The 20,283-nt window shown below is 49.4% G+C and overlaps 1 protein-coding gene across 2 annotated transcripts in view; it reads left to right on the top strand.

The window, feature by feature from the left end:
* The window catches only part of ASAP1 (ArfGAP with SH3 domain, ankyrin repeat and PH domain 1), a 355,167-nt gene that overhangs the window by 20,248 nt on the left and 314,636 nt on the right, over positions 1-20,283 (top strand). For both annotated transcript variants that reach the window (XM_041769623.1, XM_041769622.1), the window contains exon 2: positions 17,709-17,794. In XM_041769623.1, the coding sequence (XP_041625557.1) occupies positions 17,736-17,794 (59 nt within the window). In that variant the 5' untranslated portion in view covers positions 17,709-17,735. The remainder of the gene's footprint in view (positions 1-17,708; positions 17,795-20,283) is intronic.

The raw sequence follows: 20,283 nt of genomic DNA on the forward strand, positions 1-20,283 counted from the left end.
TAATGGGAAGAATCAGCTGTGAAGAAACCCGGACTTCCGTCTGCCTGCTGACCTGCCTACGGTACCACAATAGACAGGTGACAGCTGGATTTGAACCCAGGACCTGTGCCTTAAAACCTCTGGCTCTTTCTCTTCCCCCTCCTCCTCCCCCCCCCTACTCATCCTCTTCTTCCCCTTCCTCCTCCCCGCCCTCAATCCCCTCTTCCCACTCCCTCTCCTACCTCCCCTCTTCCTCTTCTCTCCTCCACCTCCTCCCTCTCCTCCGCCCTGCAGCTTCCATGGGAGATATACCTGTGTCCCTCACACTCTCTCCATTTCAGGCCCCCACACTTTGCTCAGGTGGGTCCGCCTGCCTTGAACGCCTGTGACATTCATCTGCTTGATGAGCCCCTTCTCCTGAACCTGAGTGTCTCCCCTCCCAGGAGGCCACTCCTGACCCACCTGATTCCTGGTAGAATTGAGCATCTCCTCGCCCGTGTCCTCTATCCACCTGTACAGGCTTTTCTCAAGACATCTGAAACATTTTAGTGACTGCTTTTGTTTATACCTCTGTCTCCCTTACTACTTACTGGGTGGCTTCTCGAAGGCAGATACTGTTCTACCGTTACCTTATTTGGAACCCGAAGCATCCAGCATAGGATCTGCATGCAGAAAGCGTCCAGTTGAAGATTGTTTTGGATAAATTAATGAAATCTTGTACAATTCGAGTCAGTAGACATTTTACGCTCAGGAGACTGGAATGGTGTGTCAGTAGTACAGGGTTAATAGCAGCAGGATCCAATAGTCCCCACAGTGTTTAACGGCTCAAATACAAGAGGTGTTGTGCTTTGTTCTTCACTCCTGTGAAAGTCCAAAATGGATGTTTCCAGTTCAGTGGTGACTTTCCACCACGTGGTGACTCAAAGACCTGGGCTTCTTCCACCTTGTGGCCCTGTGGCTTTGTCATAATTGCATCCATTGGCAGAAGGAATGAGGAACACAGAAGCGGGGTGCCTGGGTGGCTCAGTCCATGAAGCATCTGACTCAACTCTGGGCCTCAGCTCAGGTCTTGATCTCAGAGTTGTGAGTTCAAGCCCCACATTGGGCTCTGTGCTGGGCATGGAGCCAACTCACACACACACACACACACACACACACACACACACACACACACACAAGAGGCACACATACGTCTTAAAAGTCTTGGCCTGAGAAATGATGTATGTTTCTACCCTTGTTCCTTAGCTGGACCTCTGACATTGGGCTATGCCTAACCACAGGAGAGTCTTGGAAATGTAGCCTAGCTGTGCACTCAAGAAGTGGGGACAGAGTTTTGGGGAACAACTGCATTGTCCTCAGTGGAGCCTGATACCATTGCTCCCAGGGGTACATTAATTGCCACCGAGGGACAGTCATAGTTTGGTATTAAAAGAGCTCCACCTAACATTCTAGATAAGCTTTTATACATTTTCTTGAGTTAATGCCATAGTAACCGTAAATACCAACTCGATGACGTTGGTGTTATTAGCTCTACTTCATAGATGAGGAAACTAGGACTCAGAGAAGCTTAGACACATGCCTGCAGCCACCCAGCTGGGAGGTGGTTGAGTGCATATGCTGGTTAGGAAGCTTCCTGATGCATAGCACAAGACTGGCTTCATCGGAACAAGGAGAAAATACCCTGACTCATATAATTGTAAGTTCATGAGGCTGGGGGGTGAGGGGGGGTGAGTCATTCTCCGGACAAGACACAGTTGAATTAAGATAGTTCGAGAAGAATTTTATAAAGGATTTTTTAATGGAGGTAAAATTGACATAAAATTAACTATTAACCATTTTAAAGGATACAATTCCGGGACTCCTCGGTGGCTCAGTGGTTGAGCGTCTGCGTTTGGCTCAGGTCGTGATCCCAGGGTCCTGGGATCGAGTTCTGCGTCAGGCTCCCCAGAGGGAGCCTGCTTCTCCCTCTTCTTTTGCCCCCCACCAATGCTTGCACGTGTGCATGCTTGCTCTGTCTCTCAAGATAATTGAAATAAAAACAAAAATTAAAAAAAAAACCCTGTTTTTAATTCTTTGGGGCATGTATCTATGGATGGAATGGATTAGTCATCTGGTAACTCTATTTTTAACTTTTTGAGGACCTACCAAACTTTTCCAGAGTGGCTGAGTCATTTTACATCCCTATCAGCAGTGTATGAGGGTGCCGATTTCTCTACCTCCTCGCCAAGACTTGTTATTTTATGTTTTGTGTTTTTAAAAAATTAATTATTAAGGCTGAGCTAGTGGGTATGAGTGGTATTTCTTTGTGGTTTCAGTTTGCATTTCCCTAATGACTAATCCTTCTGAGCATCTTTTCCTGTGCTCCTGGGCCACATAAAGGGATCATTAGGAAGGCGTGAGAGGGGTCACCTGGGTGGCTCAGTCGGTTAAGCCTCCTACCCTTGGTTTCAGCTCAGGTCATGATCTTGGGGTCCTGGGATCGGGTCCCATGTTGGGCTCTGCCCTCAGCAGTGGGGAGTTTGTCTCTCCCCCTGTTCATGTATTCTGTATCGAATGGATGGAAAGATCTTTAAAAAAAAGAAGGCATGAAAGGGTAGGGAGGCTCTAGGGAGAGTGTAGTGCCCAGGGCAGGTGGCCCTGGGACGCCTGTGGCATGCCTGGCTGGAGAGATGGAGAGGGAATGATAACTGGAACCTTGAGCCGGTGAGGGGTGAGGGCGTGGGGAGGGGCCCTGACGAGAGCTGAGACTTGGGTTGATGGTGGCAGCCGGGTCATAGTGACCATCAGAGAGGCAGTGGGGTGGCAGGGGCTGGTACTCCAGGGTTATCCTCTCCCACTCTGGTCTCCAGCAGGGGCTCCCTGTTGGCTAAAACAATCCTGCAGCCAGAGGGGTAGGGAGCCCTTGCATTAGTCCCTAAGAAGTCAGTTTGTAGCCCAGAGTGGGGGACAGTGGAACGTGAGGGGCGTGTGATGTCGCTTCTCTCCCCAGAACCCCAGCGCCCCATGTCCTGCAGTTCTGTGGGTCTTGCTTTGCGTGTGGGTTTCTCCCCGAGGCTGGTCGTGAGACCGGCTGCAGCTGTTTTGAGCTTCTGTACTGTCACATCCAGAGGAAGAGACCAAATACCATTTCCAAGACCTCTTCCAGAAGATCGAGAAAGAGCTTTCCCAACAGCCTCCAGCTGCAAGTCTCATTGACCCCAACTGGGTCACATGCCCCCTCGCCCCAAACGAATAACTAGCAAATTGCTGGGATGCTTTTGGACTGCTGCTCACCCCTGCAGGAATGTGCACTTCTGGGGAGGAGGGGAATCCCAGATGAGTTCAGGAAGGAGGAAGGGTGCCCTTCCTGGGGAATTCCTTGAAACACATCTGACTAAAGCCCTCACTTTGTCCGCTCTGCCTCGTATGAGACCAGAAGTGCAGGCCACAGCCTCCTGGAGGCATTTGCACCCTCCCTGCTGCAGGGCCTGATGTTCTCAGGCCTCCCTTGGGAGGGTCTCCTAGCCCCTGTCCTCCCTCCTGTGGTCACCACCGCAAGAACCATCCCAGGGAGTGAGGCCTGATGCCTGCCAGAGCCAGGGGCCTTAGTTCAACCAGAAGTTCAGGCAGTGGGGTCTTTTGCAGATCTTGCCACAAAAGACACAATTTTTGAAACCCACCTACTGTATGACCCGCTTCTATGAAGTGTCCAGGACAAGCGGATCTATAGGGATAGAGGGTTACACTGTTGTGCTGGGAGGGAGCCGAGGGTGGAAAGGGCAGTAACTGCTGATAGATAATGGGGTTTCTTTTTTGGGCAATGAAAATGCTCTAAAATTGATTGTGGTGATGGTTGTACCACTCTGTGGATTATAGTAAAACCATTGAATTGTATATTTTTTTTAAAAATTTTATTTATTTATTCATGAGAGACACACACACACACAGAGAGAGAGAGAGAGAGAGAGAGGCAGAGACACAGGCAGAGGGAGAAGCAGGCACCATGCAGGGAGCCCGACGCAGGACTCGATCCCAGGTCTCCAGGATCATGCCCTGGGTCAAAGGCAGGCGCTGAACCGCTGAGCCACCCAGGGATCCCCAAATTGTATACAATTTGGTGAAATGTATGGCATATGAATTACATCTTGATAAAGCTGTTATGGGGTTGGGGGGTAGACAGAGCTCAGTCTGCTTTTGTTCTGTTTTATTTAAAGTTGAAGTCAGCTGCTACTTTATTTCCTCATGATAAAACTTATCTGTAGCCTTACACTAGGTTTTTCCCCCTACTTCCCACTCCCTTCCTCCTTCCTTCCTTCCCTCCCTCCCTCCTCCTTTCTCTCCACCCTGCCTCTCCCTCTTTCTCTCCTGTTCCTTCTTTCTCCCTCATCCGTTCCTTCCTTCGGATAAGTGCCTTCCTTCGTTGAGTCTATGTGCATCCTGTGGACCCGACCCAATCCCTGAATCCTCTGGGTTACGTGAGCAATACCCAGCTGGTGGAATGTTCCAGCCACTGGTCACCCCATGGAGGTTGGGTCAACGATGCTCATAGTCAGAGGCCACCCTGAGACTGTCTTTAGAACTGGGAGGGGGCTTTCCTCCGTGGGGTTTGCTGAGCTCTGGCTGGATAGCTGCGGGAAGGCCAGTGGCCCCCCTCGAGGGCAAGCCTGCCTGCAATACCACCCCCAACTCCCTCTGGGAATGCAGAGCCAGGAGATGCAGAGGAACCCTCCCTGACCACATGCTGGGAGCCCCCCACTCCAGCCACACCCGAGCTACATCTGACCCTAGACTTTGCAGTGTGCTCAGCCCCTAAATCCCCCCTGCATTCCCCCTTAAGCCTGTATTTGTTGGGTTTTCTGTCTCTGAATAAGTCTAGCTGTGGCTTCTGCAGAGGCGGGCCCTCCAGGCTCGTCGGTTCACATGACTCCTTTCCACAAGCAATCCCAGGGCTGTGAGCTGGGACTGGTCTTTCCGCCCCTATCTCTTCTATCAGAGCGAGCCAAGAAATCCGCTTCCACAGAGGAAACAGGCTGATGCTAGAATGTCCTGACCTAGCACATGAAGTCCTCGGTGAGGACCTCAGGATGGGCGTCTGGGGACCGCCCTGCGGCCTTTCCTTGTGACCTCCTTGTGCCCCGGGGAGGGGCCCGTGCACTCCCCTAGCAGGTTGGCCCCCTGGATGTGTGAGTGTGCAGCCAGACTCAGACACGTGCTGGGAGCCAAGGCCTTTGTTTGGAAGTGGGGGCCTTTTTTCCTTCCCATTTTGGGCTATATCTTGTAAACATTTGAGTCATACTTGTTCAAGACTGTAACGTGTTTGTAACCAGGGGCAAGGGGACCCGTGTCCACGACGAGTCACCATGAGTGGCACCAGAGTGCCACCAGAGTGGCAAGTCTCTGCCCTTTCCGCTTTGTCTCCCTGGCTCCTGGGAAACACTGCGATCAGCCCTGGGATCTGGGCATTATGACTCCAGATTTCTCCCTGTGGCTCCTGAGACTTTGAGGACCCACTGTCTTGTTCTGTCTCCAAGGCAGGTAGCTGAGGCCAAATCTCTTGCCACTTTGGGGGCACTCACCTTCCTGCCTCAGACTGGGTTCCCTGAGGTTCTCTGTCATTCAGAGAGAATTGGGGAAGGTGGGAAGAAGCCTTGCTTTCTAAGAGAAGTTGGGTTCACACGAGGCCCCAGAAGATGATGCTCAGGATGACCTGCGTGTGGGACTGTTGCAAAGTAAAAGGCTTGAAGGAACCCAGGGCACTGTTTAGCTGGTAGTGACTGGTTGGCCACTGGGCCGTGATGACAAATGAGAGTATGGCTGGAAAGTCTGGGTGTGAGGGTGTTTGTTAAGATAGTTATTAATGAATGCATTCAGCAGACATCTTCTGAGCCAGACAGCGTGCTAGCTGCAGGGTCTTCCCCAGCGTCTTCTCCAGAAGAATAGGGACAGGGTGGGGGCTGCTTTGGCTCATAGTGCCCGCCTGGGTGATTTTCCAGGGGCCTTCCAAACTATGAGGCATCTTGAATTTGGTGTCTCCAGCAATACTGAGGGTCGAGGAGGAGAGAGGCCGCAAAGCCTACAGGGGTCGGGTGCATCCAGCCCAGGTGTCCCCCCTGCACCTGGGAGACACACAGCTGTAGAATAGAAGAGCTTTAAATCCTCATTGGAAGGAAAGAGCCTTGACTCTGGGGTAAACTTAATTTTGAAAAGAAGTTTTGTAGACGCTGGCTGATACTTCTCGGTTTACAGGCAGCAAAATTCCTGAGAAGCAAGATGGCATTCCAGAAAGAAGTGTGAGGATCAGGATTGCCCCAACAGTGGCGTCACCTGGTTGCAAGGCGTTGTCAGGGTGGGGCTGACAGGTGGTTTCTTCCAGAGATTCCTGTTGACTGGAGGTGGTGGGGTAGGAAAGGTGAATTCAGGTCACATGAGTATTTCCCTAGAGTGGAAAAGGAACCCCCTCATTTCCCTTCTGACACCTCATACAGAATTCTTTCTGATGTTTCCTTGTTTTTATCTGATTCTGAACATATATTCATTCAGTCAACAGGTGTTTACTGAACACTTGTGAAGCGTGTTGCGACATCATGTCAGGTGACTCTATTATTGTGTTCAGGCTTCCCCACAAACTGCCTCTGCCTTCAGGAACGAGATGAAACTCATGAGTCTGGTCCCTCTCTGTAGCCACACGTGTGCTTCCTTTTCTTTGCCGGCCTGTCCTCTCCCTTTTTCAGAGCCATCTTCTTCCAGGAAGCCTTCCCTGATTGAACGTGCCCTTCTGTAACCATTCAGCAGACAGTGTTGGGTGCCTTCTGCACTTCAGGCCCTTAGTCAGAAGGGCCTTAAGAGTCACGGTCAAAGATTTAGAGGAAAATAAGTCATGGTCCCTGTCCTGGAGGAGCCTCTGGTACTGAGTATGATCATGGGAGCAAAGTTAGCCTCTGTATGTGGAGGTTTTCAGCATGTTCCCACAGTTCTGTTAGTGTGGCATTTGACTCTTATTTCCTATTCTTCAGGAAACTTATGGAGATTGTAAGTCAGCAGAGGGAAAGTGTCCACCCATCAGAATGCATCTATTGTGTTATTGTGCTACTCGTGCAACAGATATATCATTCGTTTATTCTTCAACTCTGTATCCGGTCCTAGAAATTGGAACCCCTTGCACACTAGTGGTGGGATCATAAAAAGATACAACCTCTGTGGAAAACAGGATGCTAGTTCTTTGGAAATTAAAAATGGAACTACTGTATGATCCACCAATTCCAATTCTAGGTGTATATCCAAAAGAATTATCCCAGGTCTCCAGGATCACGCCCTCGGCTGAAGGCAGATGCACAACTGCTGAGCCACCCAGGCGTCCCAATCCAAAAGAATTAAAAGCAGAATCTCAAAGAGATATTTAGGCATCCGTGTTCATGATTCATAATAGCCCAGAGATGGGAGCAACCCGACCCGTTCATCAGTGTATGAGTGGATAAACAAAATGTGGCATACAAGCAGTGGGATATTACCCAGCCTTAAAAAGGAAGGAAGTTCTGGGACGCCTGGGTGGTGCAGCGGTTGAGCATCTGCCTTCAGCTCAGGTCATGGTCCAGGGGTCCTGGGATCGAGTCCCACATGGGGCTCCCCCCAGGGAGCCTGCTTCTCCCTCTGCCTGTGCCTCTGCTTCTCTCTGTGTGTCTCTCATGAATAAATAAATAAAATCTTTAAAAAAAAAAAAAAAGGAAGTTCCGACACATGCTACACTGTAGAAGAACCTTGGGGACATTGTGCTAATTGAGATAAGCCAGTCACAAAAGGACAAATGCTATATGACTGCACTTATAGGAGGTATCTCAAGTAGTCAGGCTCCTAGAGACAGAAAATGGAATGGGGTGGCCAGGGGCTGGGGGAAGGGGACATGGAGAAGTGTCTAATGGGTATAGAGTTTCAGTTTTGCAAGGTGAAAAGTGCTGGAGATTGATTGTACAACAACAATTAAGTGGATATACTTAATACACTGAACTGTACAGTTAAAAATGGTTAAGATGGTAAGTTCTCTGGTATGTTGTTTATTTAAACCACAATTAAATATTTAAAAAATATATGTATCCAGTCTTTTAGAGCAGGCAGGTTGCAAGTGCTGCGACTTTTCTTTTTTTAAAGATTCTATTTATTCATGAGAGACAGAGAGAGGGAGGCAGAAACATAGGCAGAGGGAGAAGCAGGCTCCCCGAGGGGAGCCCGATGTGGGACTCGATCCCAGGACCCCGGGATCATGAATTCAGCTAAAGGCAGATGCTCAACCACTGAGCCACCCAGGTGCCCCTGCTGCAAAAATTTTTTTAAAGATTTATTTATTTATTCATGAGAGACACACAGAGAGAGGCAGAGACACAGGCAGAGGGAGAAGCAGGCTCCCTGCAGGGATCCCGATGCAGGACTCGATCCCCAGACCTGGGATCACATCCTCAGCCAAAGGCAGATGCTCAACTGCTGCGAACTTTCTGGTGTACAAGCCAGACAAGGTCCCTCATGCCATGGACCTTCCACTACACTGAGCATCTACTTCATGCCAGGGATTGTAGAGCAACCCTAAGAGTTAGTGGCTCACTATCGCGTTGTACAGATGAGGAGGTGGAAGCCGAGCGGTGAAACAAATGTCTAGATCCCCAGAATGCAAACCATATTTGGGGGCAGGAGGGCTGAGCACCTAGAGCGAGAGTCTGGCTGGCTGGGGTTGCAGTAACTCAGACACGCCGGGCGGGTCCTGGCCCAGCACGCTGGCACAGAGCGCCCGGGAGCGCGGCTCAGCAGGCACAGATTGTGACAGGTGTCAGCACTGTGCCTTCAGCGCGGCAGAGGGGTCAGCAAGCGCGTGTCCAGTAGAGGTTGTGTCTTCGGCTGTGTCATTGACCTTGCTCCTCCGTGCACTTACAGGTCCCTCTTCCTGTTTTTTGTCTGTCTGGCATTCCCTCCATTTATTCCTCAAAACCTGATGCTGCCACCACCTCCCCCGGTGAAGCCCCTCTGTGTCCCATCATCTGCCTTGTTTCTGGGCTTTGCACCGCCTCCATCTTCACAGGTACTAGCAGCTCTTGAGCCACCTGGAGGAAGGTGCCCAGCTTGAATTGGCATGTGATGGCATCTGCTGAACTGTTAGAGGAATGAACGAGTGAATGAATGAATGAATGGAAGATGGAGCCAAATACTTATTTCAGTTTTGCAATGTCATGGGCATCCTTTGGGTCTTGTTACCTGTGGACTGACAAGTGAGGAATTCACTTCCTTAGTAGAAGTGCAAGGCTGTATGGATTCTGGATTCGGAGCCACAGCTAGATGGGAGGCTGTGAGGTGGAACCTCACGCAGGGGCAGGTGCACTTCGATGGATTCTTCGGATGGTCTGAAGGAGATTATTTAGCTGCTCCTTTCTCAGATTTACAGCCCTCTGAGGACTGTTCTGGGCTTTTTACTAGACGGGATCGGAACATGTCTTCTCAGATGTACTTTCTTTCCTTTGATTCTGAGATGCCTTTAGTTGGAACATGCATTTCCTGACATCATCGCAGGGCTGGGGGAGAAAACAGAAGCTCCGCCACATTAAATTTCATTGACAGTTAAGACACGTTGTGTTTCAGAAATAGGAAAATGTGCAACTACGGCTGTCACAGGATGGAAGGAGGAAGGTGGTTGCAAAGAGCGTTGTTAAATTGGGTTGCTGGGTAGTTGATGCTGATCAGACCCCCTCAGGGGAGCCAGGGGTGCGCTTGTGTGCAAGGCTGGTCTTGCCAGCTTGTTAGAGGTCTTTTTTTAGTCCCAGTTCTGGGGGAGAAATCCATACAGTGGAGACCTCTCTCCTGAGGCTGCTGCTGCTCTGAAGGGCTGCTGGGATTTAAAGGAAAGAAGAGTCTTCTAGAATCGGGCAGATCTAGAGTCCATTTATGGGCTGTGCAAACTCTGGCAAGATGCTCATCCCGCATTAGCCTCAGTTTCCTTCCCTGTAAGATGGAACAATGATAATACCTGTCTCTTGGGGTTGTTACAAAGATTAAAGAAGCTATATATATTTTTTTTCCATTACTGTTTGTTGCCTGCACTGTCAGGTAAGGATCACAGTGATGACTGTGCTTCTCATGACTTGGGGCTGGGGAAGAGTCCCTGGTGCCCACACAGGGCCTGCATGGGGTCTGGTGAGCACTTGGCATTGGAGAACCGTGCTGGGGGCGGGGATGGTGAACACCCTTCCATGCGATGTCCTTTCCATCCTGGGTCCTGTTCCCTGGGGCAGGGCGAGGCAGGGACCCTGAGATGCTGCTCCTGGAAGGTGACTTATGGGCCTTGCCTGTAGACAGTGATGAGCTGGTGCAGATGTTGCTCACAGGGGTGCACTCTTGGCCCTGATTTGTGAGTGTCGCGGTGTGTGTGTGGGCACAGTACAGTCTGCTACCACCCCATTGTCCAGGAGACACAAGCTGGTGCAAGTGAAGGGGTTTTTTATTTGTTTTTAAGATTTTGTTTACTGATTCATGAGAGACACAGAGAGAGAGGCAGAGACACAGGCAGAGGGAGAAGCAGGCTCCATGCAGGGAGCCTGACATGGGACTCAATCCTGGGACTCCAGGATCATGCCCTGAGCTGAAGGCAGGTGCTCAACCCCTGAGCCACCTGGGGCGGGGTGGGTGGGGGGTCCCTGGAAGTGAAGTGTATTGTCCAAAGTCGTGCAGCAGTGAAGTGGGAGAGCCAGTGTTGGAGTGGAGGTCTTCCTGCCTCAGAGGCTGTCCTCTTTCTACTGCTTGAGGTTCTCCTCCCCGCCCCCCAGCACAGGGACAGGGGAGCAGCCACCCAGATGGCTCTGCACCCCGCGTGCTCACTGAGAGTAAACACAAAAGTGTTTGAAACGACCTCAGTCGCGCTATTGAAACAGTTGGTAGCACAACAAACCCCAGGCACCCACGCATTCCACACTTCCCAGGGGACCCTGAAGGAAACGTGTAATTTTGTTGGAGGCACAGGCTGAGCTCAGCCCGCTTGTGCTGGTGCGAGGAGTGGGCCATGGCTAGTGAGTGAGCGTAGCTGGCCTCCCGGCACCGGGCTTCCAGGGTTACTTCGTTCTTCTCTCCTTGGCTCACAGAAGCTGTTCGTCTAGGCGTTTCGCTTATTTTAAGATTCACAAAACTTTCAGGATGCGACTTTTTAAAATGTTGAGGATCATTACTTGCTCGTAGCATGTAGATTCCTCTGACACGCAGTACTTCTTTCTCTCATCGCCCATGGGGTTGATTAAAGTCTCATTCTCTAAACGTGAGCTCTAAGCCGAGGCCTTGGCTATTGCACTAACCATCATTATCTCCTGGACATTTATTTTTATTTTTTTAATCTCCTGGACATTTAGCTTAACCAATATTTTTTCAATAAATGGATTGGTGGATAGATAGATGGATGGACGCATTTCCCCAACAGAGGAGTCTCCTTACAGGAAGCCTTCTGGTCAATGGGAAATAGCATGCAGTAGGCACTTAGTAAATGTTTATGAGGCAGATCCTAGGACGGTGTGGTCACACCCAGATGAGACTGCCTACGAGCATTCATCCTGTCTGTTGTTTCTGTTCCTGTCCTATCCGCCCCCACTGGACCATGACCTCAAGCTGCCATGACTTCCCCTCCCTGCTGTATGTGTAGTGCACTCAGACCATAGGAGGTAAGTTCCATGGTTACGGTCATCATAAATTTACAATCTAACAAGACAGTAATCCTAGCCCTTTGGATCGTAGGCCCTTCACTGACCCCTTCTTTGGAGAGGAGAGACCCAAACCGTCTTTGATTGTTGTTTTAACCAGCAAGTGAGGCAGGGGGATGGGGCCCAGGCTAAGGTCCAGAGACGTTGGCACTGTTAGAGCACCTCGATCTTTCTTGGCATGGACTTACATAGAGTCTCATCTGCTTCCTTCTTTTTTAATTTAAGATTTTACTTATTTATGTGAGAGAGAGAGAATGAGTGAGTGAGCACAAGTTGGGGGGAAGGGCAGAGGGAGAGAGAGAAGCAGACTCTCCACTGAGCCGGGACCCTGATGTGGGGCTCGATCCTAGGACCCTGGGATCATGACCTGAGCCAAAGGTGGATGCTTAACTGACCGAGCCACCAGGCGCCCCTCGTCTGCTTCCTTCTTTATTATTTTATTTATTTATGATAGTCACACACAGAGAGAGAGAGAGGTAGAGACACAGGCAGAGGGAGAAGCAGGCTCCATGCACCGAGAGCCCAATGTGGGATTCGATCCTGGGTCTCCAGGATCGCGCCCTGGGCCAAAGGCAGGCGCTAAACCACTGTGCCACCCAGGGATCCCGCTTCCTTCTATATCATACTTGAATGAGTAGACCGGCAGAGTCAATCCCAAACACCTGCTGGCGGGCAGCGGGAAGATGGATGAGGAGAAACAGCAAGAGTCCAGAGTTACTTGTCCAGAAAGGCCACAGGTGCCTAACTCAGGGCTCCTTGGGGGCAGCTAGGGAGGCAGGACTTATTAGGGAGGCAGGCTAGTGTACATGGAAACTGAGTGACCGAGCAAGTAGTATGGAATCCCCATGACCACCCCCCCCCCCCCCCCGCCAGCATTCACCGTTCAGCAGTTGCTGCAGGAGAGGAGGTTTGACTTACCAAGTTGAAACCATCAGGAGATAATAATGGGGTATATTCAGGGTTCATCTATACTCCTTCATACAGCGTAGTGAGGAAAGCCCTGAGCTTTGAAGTCCGGCTATTCCAAGTTTGAATCCTGCATCTGCCACCACCAGGGAGCCCGTGTGACCACATGCCATCTAAGTTCTGTGAGCTTCAGTTTTCTTATCTGTAAAATCCAGACAATCACAGTTCCTTGCAGGATTAGGGTGAGGAGTGAATGGGGGTGGGGAATGTGCCCCAATGGGTCTGTCTCTCGGAGACAGCGCCCAGTAGGGGTCACTGTTGCCGCCGTTAAGGTGCCCTGAGATGAGAGTTCGGGATGGCCAGATTATAGGACAAAGCCTCTGGGAAGAGAGGGAATTTCCAGTGTGCCTGGACCCATTGCACTTCTGATAGATAGGAGGAGGATTGACCTAAACGATAGGTGTTTAGGCTGCTTTCTCCAGCATCTTGATTTTCTAAGGGACGACTTCCACAGACGAGGGAAGAATCACATCAGTAAATGGGCCAAGTGTTGGCTATGATGTTATGGGAAAGAGAAAAAAAAAAAAGACATTGTCCAAGCTGTAGCCAGCTGCGGATGACTCAGGAGTTCAAAACATCCTCTATAAAGGGATACGCATCCCAACATCTGTGAAGTCACTTCTGAATAAAATTCACCACCTCTTTGGGGATCGGCCGTAGAGAGGGGTTTATGTGCCAAGTGAATAACATCCCTCATTCCCGCGTGGCATGCAGGAATCGCTACCCTGACTGACATACGGTAAGTCACAGGATGGAATCCGGTAGAAGCAGCAGAAACACGGGTGGATAAAAGACGTGATGCTCCGTGGTAATGAATTCTGCTTCCCTCTAGCAGGTCGCAGCTTTCAATCTGCCATCACTGGCGGCAGTGAGGACTGAGAGGTTGTAAAGAAGAGCACGGGGGTTGACGGCACACGCTCACTGACGCTCACATGTATTTATTGAGCACCTATTTATAGGTGCTGCGTGTTTCCTGTCTGTATGTCTGAGTCCACCCTGGAAGGTAGTGCGGGCAGGCGCCTGTTCCCACGGAGGGCTTCCTGTATGTCTGCCTCACGCTGTCCCCTGGCTGTGCCTGGCCAGGGAGGCATGGGAGTGAGTTGGTGCAGAAATGCCCCAGCTTCCCTGCCCCTGCGTGCCAGTCCTGGGGCGTGGTCTCCCAACATCTTGCAGAGGACCCCTCGTTGGAACTGAGCTCCAGGCGCCTTAGCGGGAACCTGCCTAACCTTGGACAAGTTCCTTAGTGTGTGAGTTTCGCCTTCTTGTAGGATGGCTACGAGGATAAAAGAGGTCCCACTATCCCTGCCACCACTGCTGGCTCCCATTCGTTTATCGGATGCTGGGAACCAAGCATTTTGCTCAGTGTTTCAGCCGTTTCTCACTGATTCTCACAGTGACCGTATGATGTAGGGGCTTCAAGTATCCCAATTTTAAAAGGAAACTGTTGTGTGAGGAGATAAATAACTCATCAAAGAGCCATATTCTGAGTTCTAACCCAGATGCATTTATCGTAAGGGCCAACTTCTAATAATAAGCAAGGCTGTTACTGTGTCTAGCAAAGAAGCTCCCGTGATTAATTATTATTAGCAAGTGCGCACATGTAGTAGGCTCTATGTGTTGAATTATAAAATAATGAATGAATGAATGAATGTTTGTTGCTCAAGGTCATGAACTCTCTTTGGCTCTTGGCTCTGACTTTAGGCAGTGAGGAAAGTCTCTGGCCTATGGTAGGCACAAAACACAAATCATTCACAAAATTAAATGATTGAATGAATGAACGCAAGTTCAACGCAAGTTCTCCAGTTCTGAGGAAATCATGTTAATTCAAAGGCGTTACTTGTTTCATCCTTAGAAAAACCAATCCCAGGAAGGAAATAGCCTTAAAATCCCATCAGTATTTACCTGTAGGTATGAGGATAATTACAGATTTTATCTTATGCCTTAGTATTTTTCATGATGGACCCAGATTCCTTTTCTAAGCGGAAAGAAAGAATCTCTATTAGGAAAGAAACCAACAAACAAATAAAACAAAAACCAGATTCAGAGCATAAATGGGTCCCAAAGCAGCATGGGTGAGGTACTGACATGCACGTAGATGCTAAGCTGGTGTGAGTGGTTTCTGAGTCGGGGCAGCAGGATATAAGCTGACTTTGTTGTCACATCTCACACAGCTCTTTCACACGCCCTCTCTCTGGAGATTCACACCAGTCCGGTGACGTGACGTAGGATCAGTGGCCTTGTTTCAGAAACAAGGGATCTGAGAACCAGAGGGGCCCACTGACCGGGTCAAGGCTCTGCTCAGGGGGCAGAGCTGGATTGGAACTTAGGGATACTGGGCTGGGCACCCAGCAGCCCCTCCTGAAGACCCATTAAAGGAAACAAGACAAGAGTGGAGGTGGGTGGGTGGACCAGGGGCTCATGTGGTAGCTGCTTTGAGCATGTACAAGACCCTTTTGTGGAAGAGAAGTCTGACTTGGACTCCTTGAGCCAGACAACTTGGGGTTAGAATTCCAGTTCTGCACACAATGTCTTGGACATTATTTCCTGTCTCCGAGCCTCAATTTTCTCATCTGTAAAGCTGGCCCAGTGTTGTCTACCTTACAGGGTTATGGTGAGGGTCAGGTTGGCACCAAGTGGGTCTTCTTGCCAATTACCTGTGCTATTCATGAGCATGGCTTCCATTGTTTCCCAAACTGTATTGATAATTGTTGGTGTCCATAAATTTGTGTTTCCATGTATATTAGTCAGATTTTACCAAATTAAAAAAAAAAAAACCCTCAGGATTGCAGGAGCTTGCTTGACAGCAGACATTTATATTCATGGTCCTGGGGTTCTGGATCTATGGCTTGGCTGGATCAGGTTGGGTTCAGCTTGCTCAGGGTGGACTTCTGGTTGGGTTCAGATCTGCTCCATATATTATCAATCTGAGGTCCAGACTGAGAGGTAGCAGTTAACGAGGACTAGGGAGACATATTTATGGCACTTCATAGGAATGCAAGAGGGATAGACTTGGGACCATACCCTGGCACTTCCATCCACATTCCATTGCTTAAATAAGTCAGTGGTCTGGTCCAGAACCCAGTGGGAAGAGGAATAAACACCACCTGTTCTCGTGGGAAGGACTATAAAGTCACATGGCAAAGGGCACCGATGTGTAATTCAGATTCAGGGTGGGAACGAAGAAGTCAGAGCAGTGACCCAGCCTGTACAGCAATAGATGTTAATCAATATTCACATGAATGCATACGTAATTATGAATGAAAACTCAAATGCATTCCATGATCTAATGTAGAGCTGTTTCCCTGAAGAAGTAAGATTTGAGATAGTACAAAAGTTAACTAGGCAAAGATCGTAAGTGAGGAAGCCTTACAGGCAGAGGGAACAGTATGGGCAGAGGACCGGGACAGAAGGACCTTGGCAAGTTCCAGAATCTGAAAGAAGGCCATATACAAACGATTCTGGTTTTATCCTAAAGAGCTGAGAAGCCATTGAAGAATGATTAGCTGGGGGTCGAGAGGTGGGGGGGTGTATGTGTGTGTGACACAATCAGACTGGTGTTTCAAATTTTTCGTTCTGCATATCAGCCAATTGTAAAGCATAGAGCTTATTTGGATCTGGAATTTAAAAGAAGTTGTTTAAGAAAGCATTTTTGACATTTATGAGACTCTTAGAAATCTGAACATTGGATATTTGGTGATGTCAAGGAATTACACAATCTTCCTAGGTGTGATACTGGTATTGCAGTTTGTATTTTTGTAAAAGACCTGGTTTTACAGATACATACTCTTCTATGTATGACCGAAATGGTTAAGATTATTTGCTTCGAGACAATAAGGTGGGGAGAGGAAAGATTATAAGTTGATGGTGATCGGGGCTGGTCCGAGGGTATGTGGGATATAGGACACTCTTTTCTACTTTTGTATCTATAAAATTCCCCACAATAAAACGTAAAAACGAAAGGGGGGCACCTGGGTGGCTCAGTGGTTGAACATCTGTCTTTGGCTCAGTTCGTGGTCCTGGGATCGAGTCCCTCATCAGGCTCCCTGCATGGAGCCTGCTTCTCCCTCTGCCTGTGTCTCTGCCTCTCTCTGTTTCTCATGAATAAATAAATAAAACCTTAAACAAAATAAAAGGTAAAAAAGGAAAGTGAAGGTTCTGCCTGCAGTATGGGGGACCAGATTTCAGAGGGAGAAATGGTGATGAGAGGAGACCAGGAAGGGGGCCGAGGTGGGAAGGGTGGAGGCTTGGCCCAGGGCTGTGTTGGTGGGAGAATAGAGGTTGAGAGATCTTTAGGGAATAAATGAGACAGGACTTGGGATGGATCGGATATGGGGATAGGAAGATGACGGTCAAGAGTGTCCCTGGGTTTTGGCCCCAGATGGAGGGACCATGCTGAGCTAGGGATCACTGGAGAAGGACCCAGCAGCTCCCTTGGCTTATCTTGTTTTCACTCCCCACCTCTATTTCCCCTCCATTCTGCAAATATTGAAGCTGTTCCCTTACATAACACCTTTTATCCCAGACTTCCTGTGCTCTGTGCACTCCGCAATTACGCTTTGGTATGCGTGAATTAATTAAAATCCTCTCTCAGGTTCAGAGGGGCTGTCCTGAAATATGGATATTCATAGCTCTACCTCCTTCCGGGGCGGTCCCCTTGGCCAGCAGTGGGGGAACACCTCCACCCCAACCCCCCCCCCCCCCCCCCCGCCTCCATGCACCCAGCGGCATGGGTCTGTCTGTCTGTCGCACCTGGGAGCACACTTTGATTTCATGTTTAGAGGAGTTAATGACTTGTAAATTGCTCTCGACTGTAGAGCTAGAAATAGAACGCACGACGGATCCCTGAACACTTGCACAGATCCGAGGATAGAGACACCGGCCCCAAGGTGGATCACGAAGGCCCCGCTTTGCTGGCTGCCTTCCTTCCCATGCCCGGACAGCCACTCGGTGCTATGAGAACATCCTAAGCAGGATGCCGGCCCCCAGGTGAAATCACCTTGGCCTGAGACCATGTCTTCTCTCCAATCCCTCTGGATGACGCGTGTCACCTTTTCTCCTGCCCCCATCCAGGTAATTCTCTGATGTGACGGCTGAGACATGAGATCTTCAGCCTCCAGGCTCTCCAGTTTTTCGTCGAGAGATTCACTATGGAATCGGTGAGTGGCCTCGGCCCATCCTGTCTGGAGAGCCCAGCCTGGGAAATGCGGAGGGGTTCTTGGGGGGGGGGGGCAGTGGACGGCGGGGGGGGGGGGGGCGGGGGAGGTAATTCAGAATTTGATCAAACTGCTTGTTGCAATCTGACAAAGACACCGTGGGTGTGCGTTAGTGGCAAACAGATGTGTAGGGCGATAGACTTTTCAAAGTGCTTCCCATCACCTCGCCTGTGTCCTTCGTGCGGGAGGCAAGGTGGCAGGGTGGTGGTGCCAGAATGAAGCCAGGAGTAGCAGCAAGGAGGACACCGTCCACAGTAGGTGCTATTTTAGCTGAGCGATGCTTAGAAACATGACTTCATTCAATCCACGCAACAATCCCACTGGGGAGGAATTACTACACTCATTTTACAGATGGAGAACATGCCCAGCTGGATCTGAAGTCTGTTTTTCCCGATTCCAGGAAAATCTGCCCCATTTTGCTGCTGGGTGGCCTGGTGTAGGGGCATGTGATAGAGTCCAAAGAGTCTGGCCTCAGTGGGTGGCGGTTTGTATTAGAGGAGGACAGAAAAATTACACTGGCCAAGAAGAGGCAGAGAAAAATCATAGAGTCTTGAGAATCTTAAACTTGCCAGGGTAACTTGACCTAGGGTCAGTCTGCTGTGGTCTGCGTTCCCCAGAAATCAGCTTCGTGTGGTGGAAAGAGCATGGGTGCTGGAGGGACAAGTAGAATTTTGGCTTTGCCACCAACTTGCTGTGTGACCTCAGGCAAGTCACTGACCTTCTCTGTTTCTTCCTTTTTTTTTTTTTTTTTTTACCTCTGAAAGGGAAATCACAATATTTACGTTTTATATTTTTTGTGAGCGGGCTAGAAAAAAATAGTCAATGAAGTGTCTTTTGAAAAGTAGGCACGTATAGAGCGTTGTAATTATTTCAAGTTTTAGGATGGAAATCGTTTTTAAGTATAATTAGACAAGCAAAAGTGTCCTGAGTGGATGAGAGAGGCTAGAGGCAGGGAGGCCAACCTGAGAGGCTTTAACATGACCCCCACATGAACTGACAAGGAACTGTTACTACCTTTCAGGGTAACTGATGCTTCGTTTGCTTATTTTCCTAGTTTGTCTGCTAGAGGAATAGCTGAAGTTATGTTGTATTTTGTTCTGTTTTTTTTTAAGTCAAGAGTCCAACACAAAAGTGGTAGTTCCGCAGGTGTCTTTTCAGGTAACATTAATTATACTTGCAAAACCCAGTGCATTATTTACGATCAGGTTTTGCTATGAATGATGTAAAATCTAAGTGAACATTGGCTTAAAGGAGATAGAGGTCTATTTCCCTCTTACCTGAAAGTTCAGGCACAAGTCGTACAGGGCTGCCACAGCAGTCTATGGGAGACCCAGGCACTTGCTCTTGTTTCTCTGCCTTGTGGGCCTCCAATCCCAAGTCACCTCACGGTCCACTCTAGCTGCCGCTGCTCCAGCCATCACATTTACCAGCAGGAAGAAAGCAAGAAAAGAAGAAAGGCAGGCTCTTTCCCTATAAGGATGCTTCTGGGTATCATATCTGCTGCTTCTACGTCTATTGGCCGGAACTTAGTCTTGGCACAGCTGCAGGAAGGCTGGGAAATGTGGTCTTTAATCTATGAGACCATGTGCTTACCAAAATGGAGAGTTGTTCTTCTAGACAAAGAAGAGAGCAGATGCTAGAGGACAAACTTAGTTTTGCCAAGCAAAAAGTTCTTGAAAGATCGCTTGGAAGAGGAGGGGCCCTGTGGCCAGACTGCTGGTGTTTGACACCCCGGTCCATGGTTCCAATAGTTACATGACCTCGGGAAAGCTACTTAACCGTGGTGTGCTTCAGTAAAATCGTATTTTGTGCATCCTTAGGAGGGTTGCCTTGAGCATTCGATGAGTTAAGGTGGAGCCCTTGGAACAGCGCATGGAACATAAGTGCTGTCTAGCTGTTAGCGGCCACTGCCTCTACCGCTTCTACTATTAACACCACTATCTCTGTTACCACCATGACTGTTTCTACTACCTGTCCTGACTACCTCCCCGGCTACTTCCACTTCCGTTCCTTTTTTTTTTTTTTTAATTTATTTATTTATGATAGTCATCACAGAGAGATAGAGAGAGAGGCAGAGACACAGGCAGAGGGAGAAGCAGGCTCCATGCACCGGGAGCCCGACGTGGGATTCGATCCCGGGTCTCCAGGATCGCGCCCTGGGCCAAAGGCAGGCGCCAAACCGCTGCGCCACCCAGGGATCCCATCCACTTCCGTTCCTGCTGCTGGTACTGTTGCTCCTAGTACTTCTGTGACTACGACTGTTACTACTGTACATACCACTGGTGCGTGGCAGACACTGTACACACATTTTAAACATGTTATCCTCACAGTGGGGTAAGTATTCTTTTCCCGATGTGAAGATAAGAGCGAGGATAGGAAACGTGTCAGGCGTCCTGCAGCTGGCGGGGTAGTGGCTTCCCGTCGGGTGGGTA

This window comes from Vulpes lagopus, chromosome 9 (genome assembly GCF_018345385.1).
Source record: "Vulpes lagopus strain Blue_001 chromosome 9, ASM1834538v1, whole genome shotgun sequence".
Lineage (NCBI taxonomy): Eukaryota > Metazoa > Chordata > Mammalia > Carnivora > Canidae > Vulpes > Vulpes lagopus.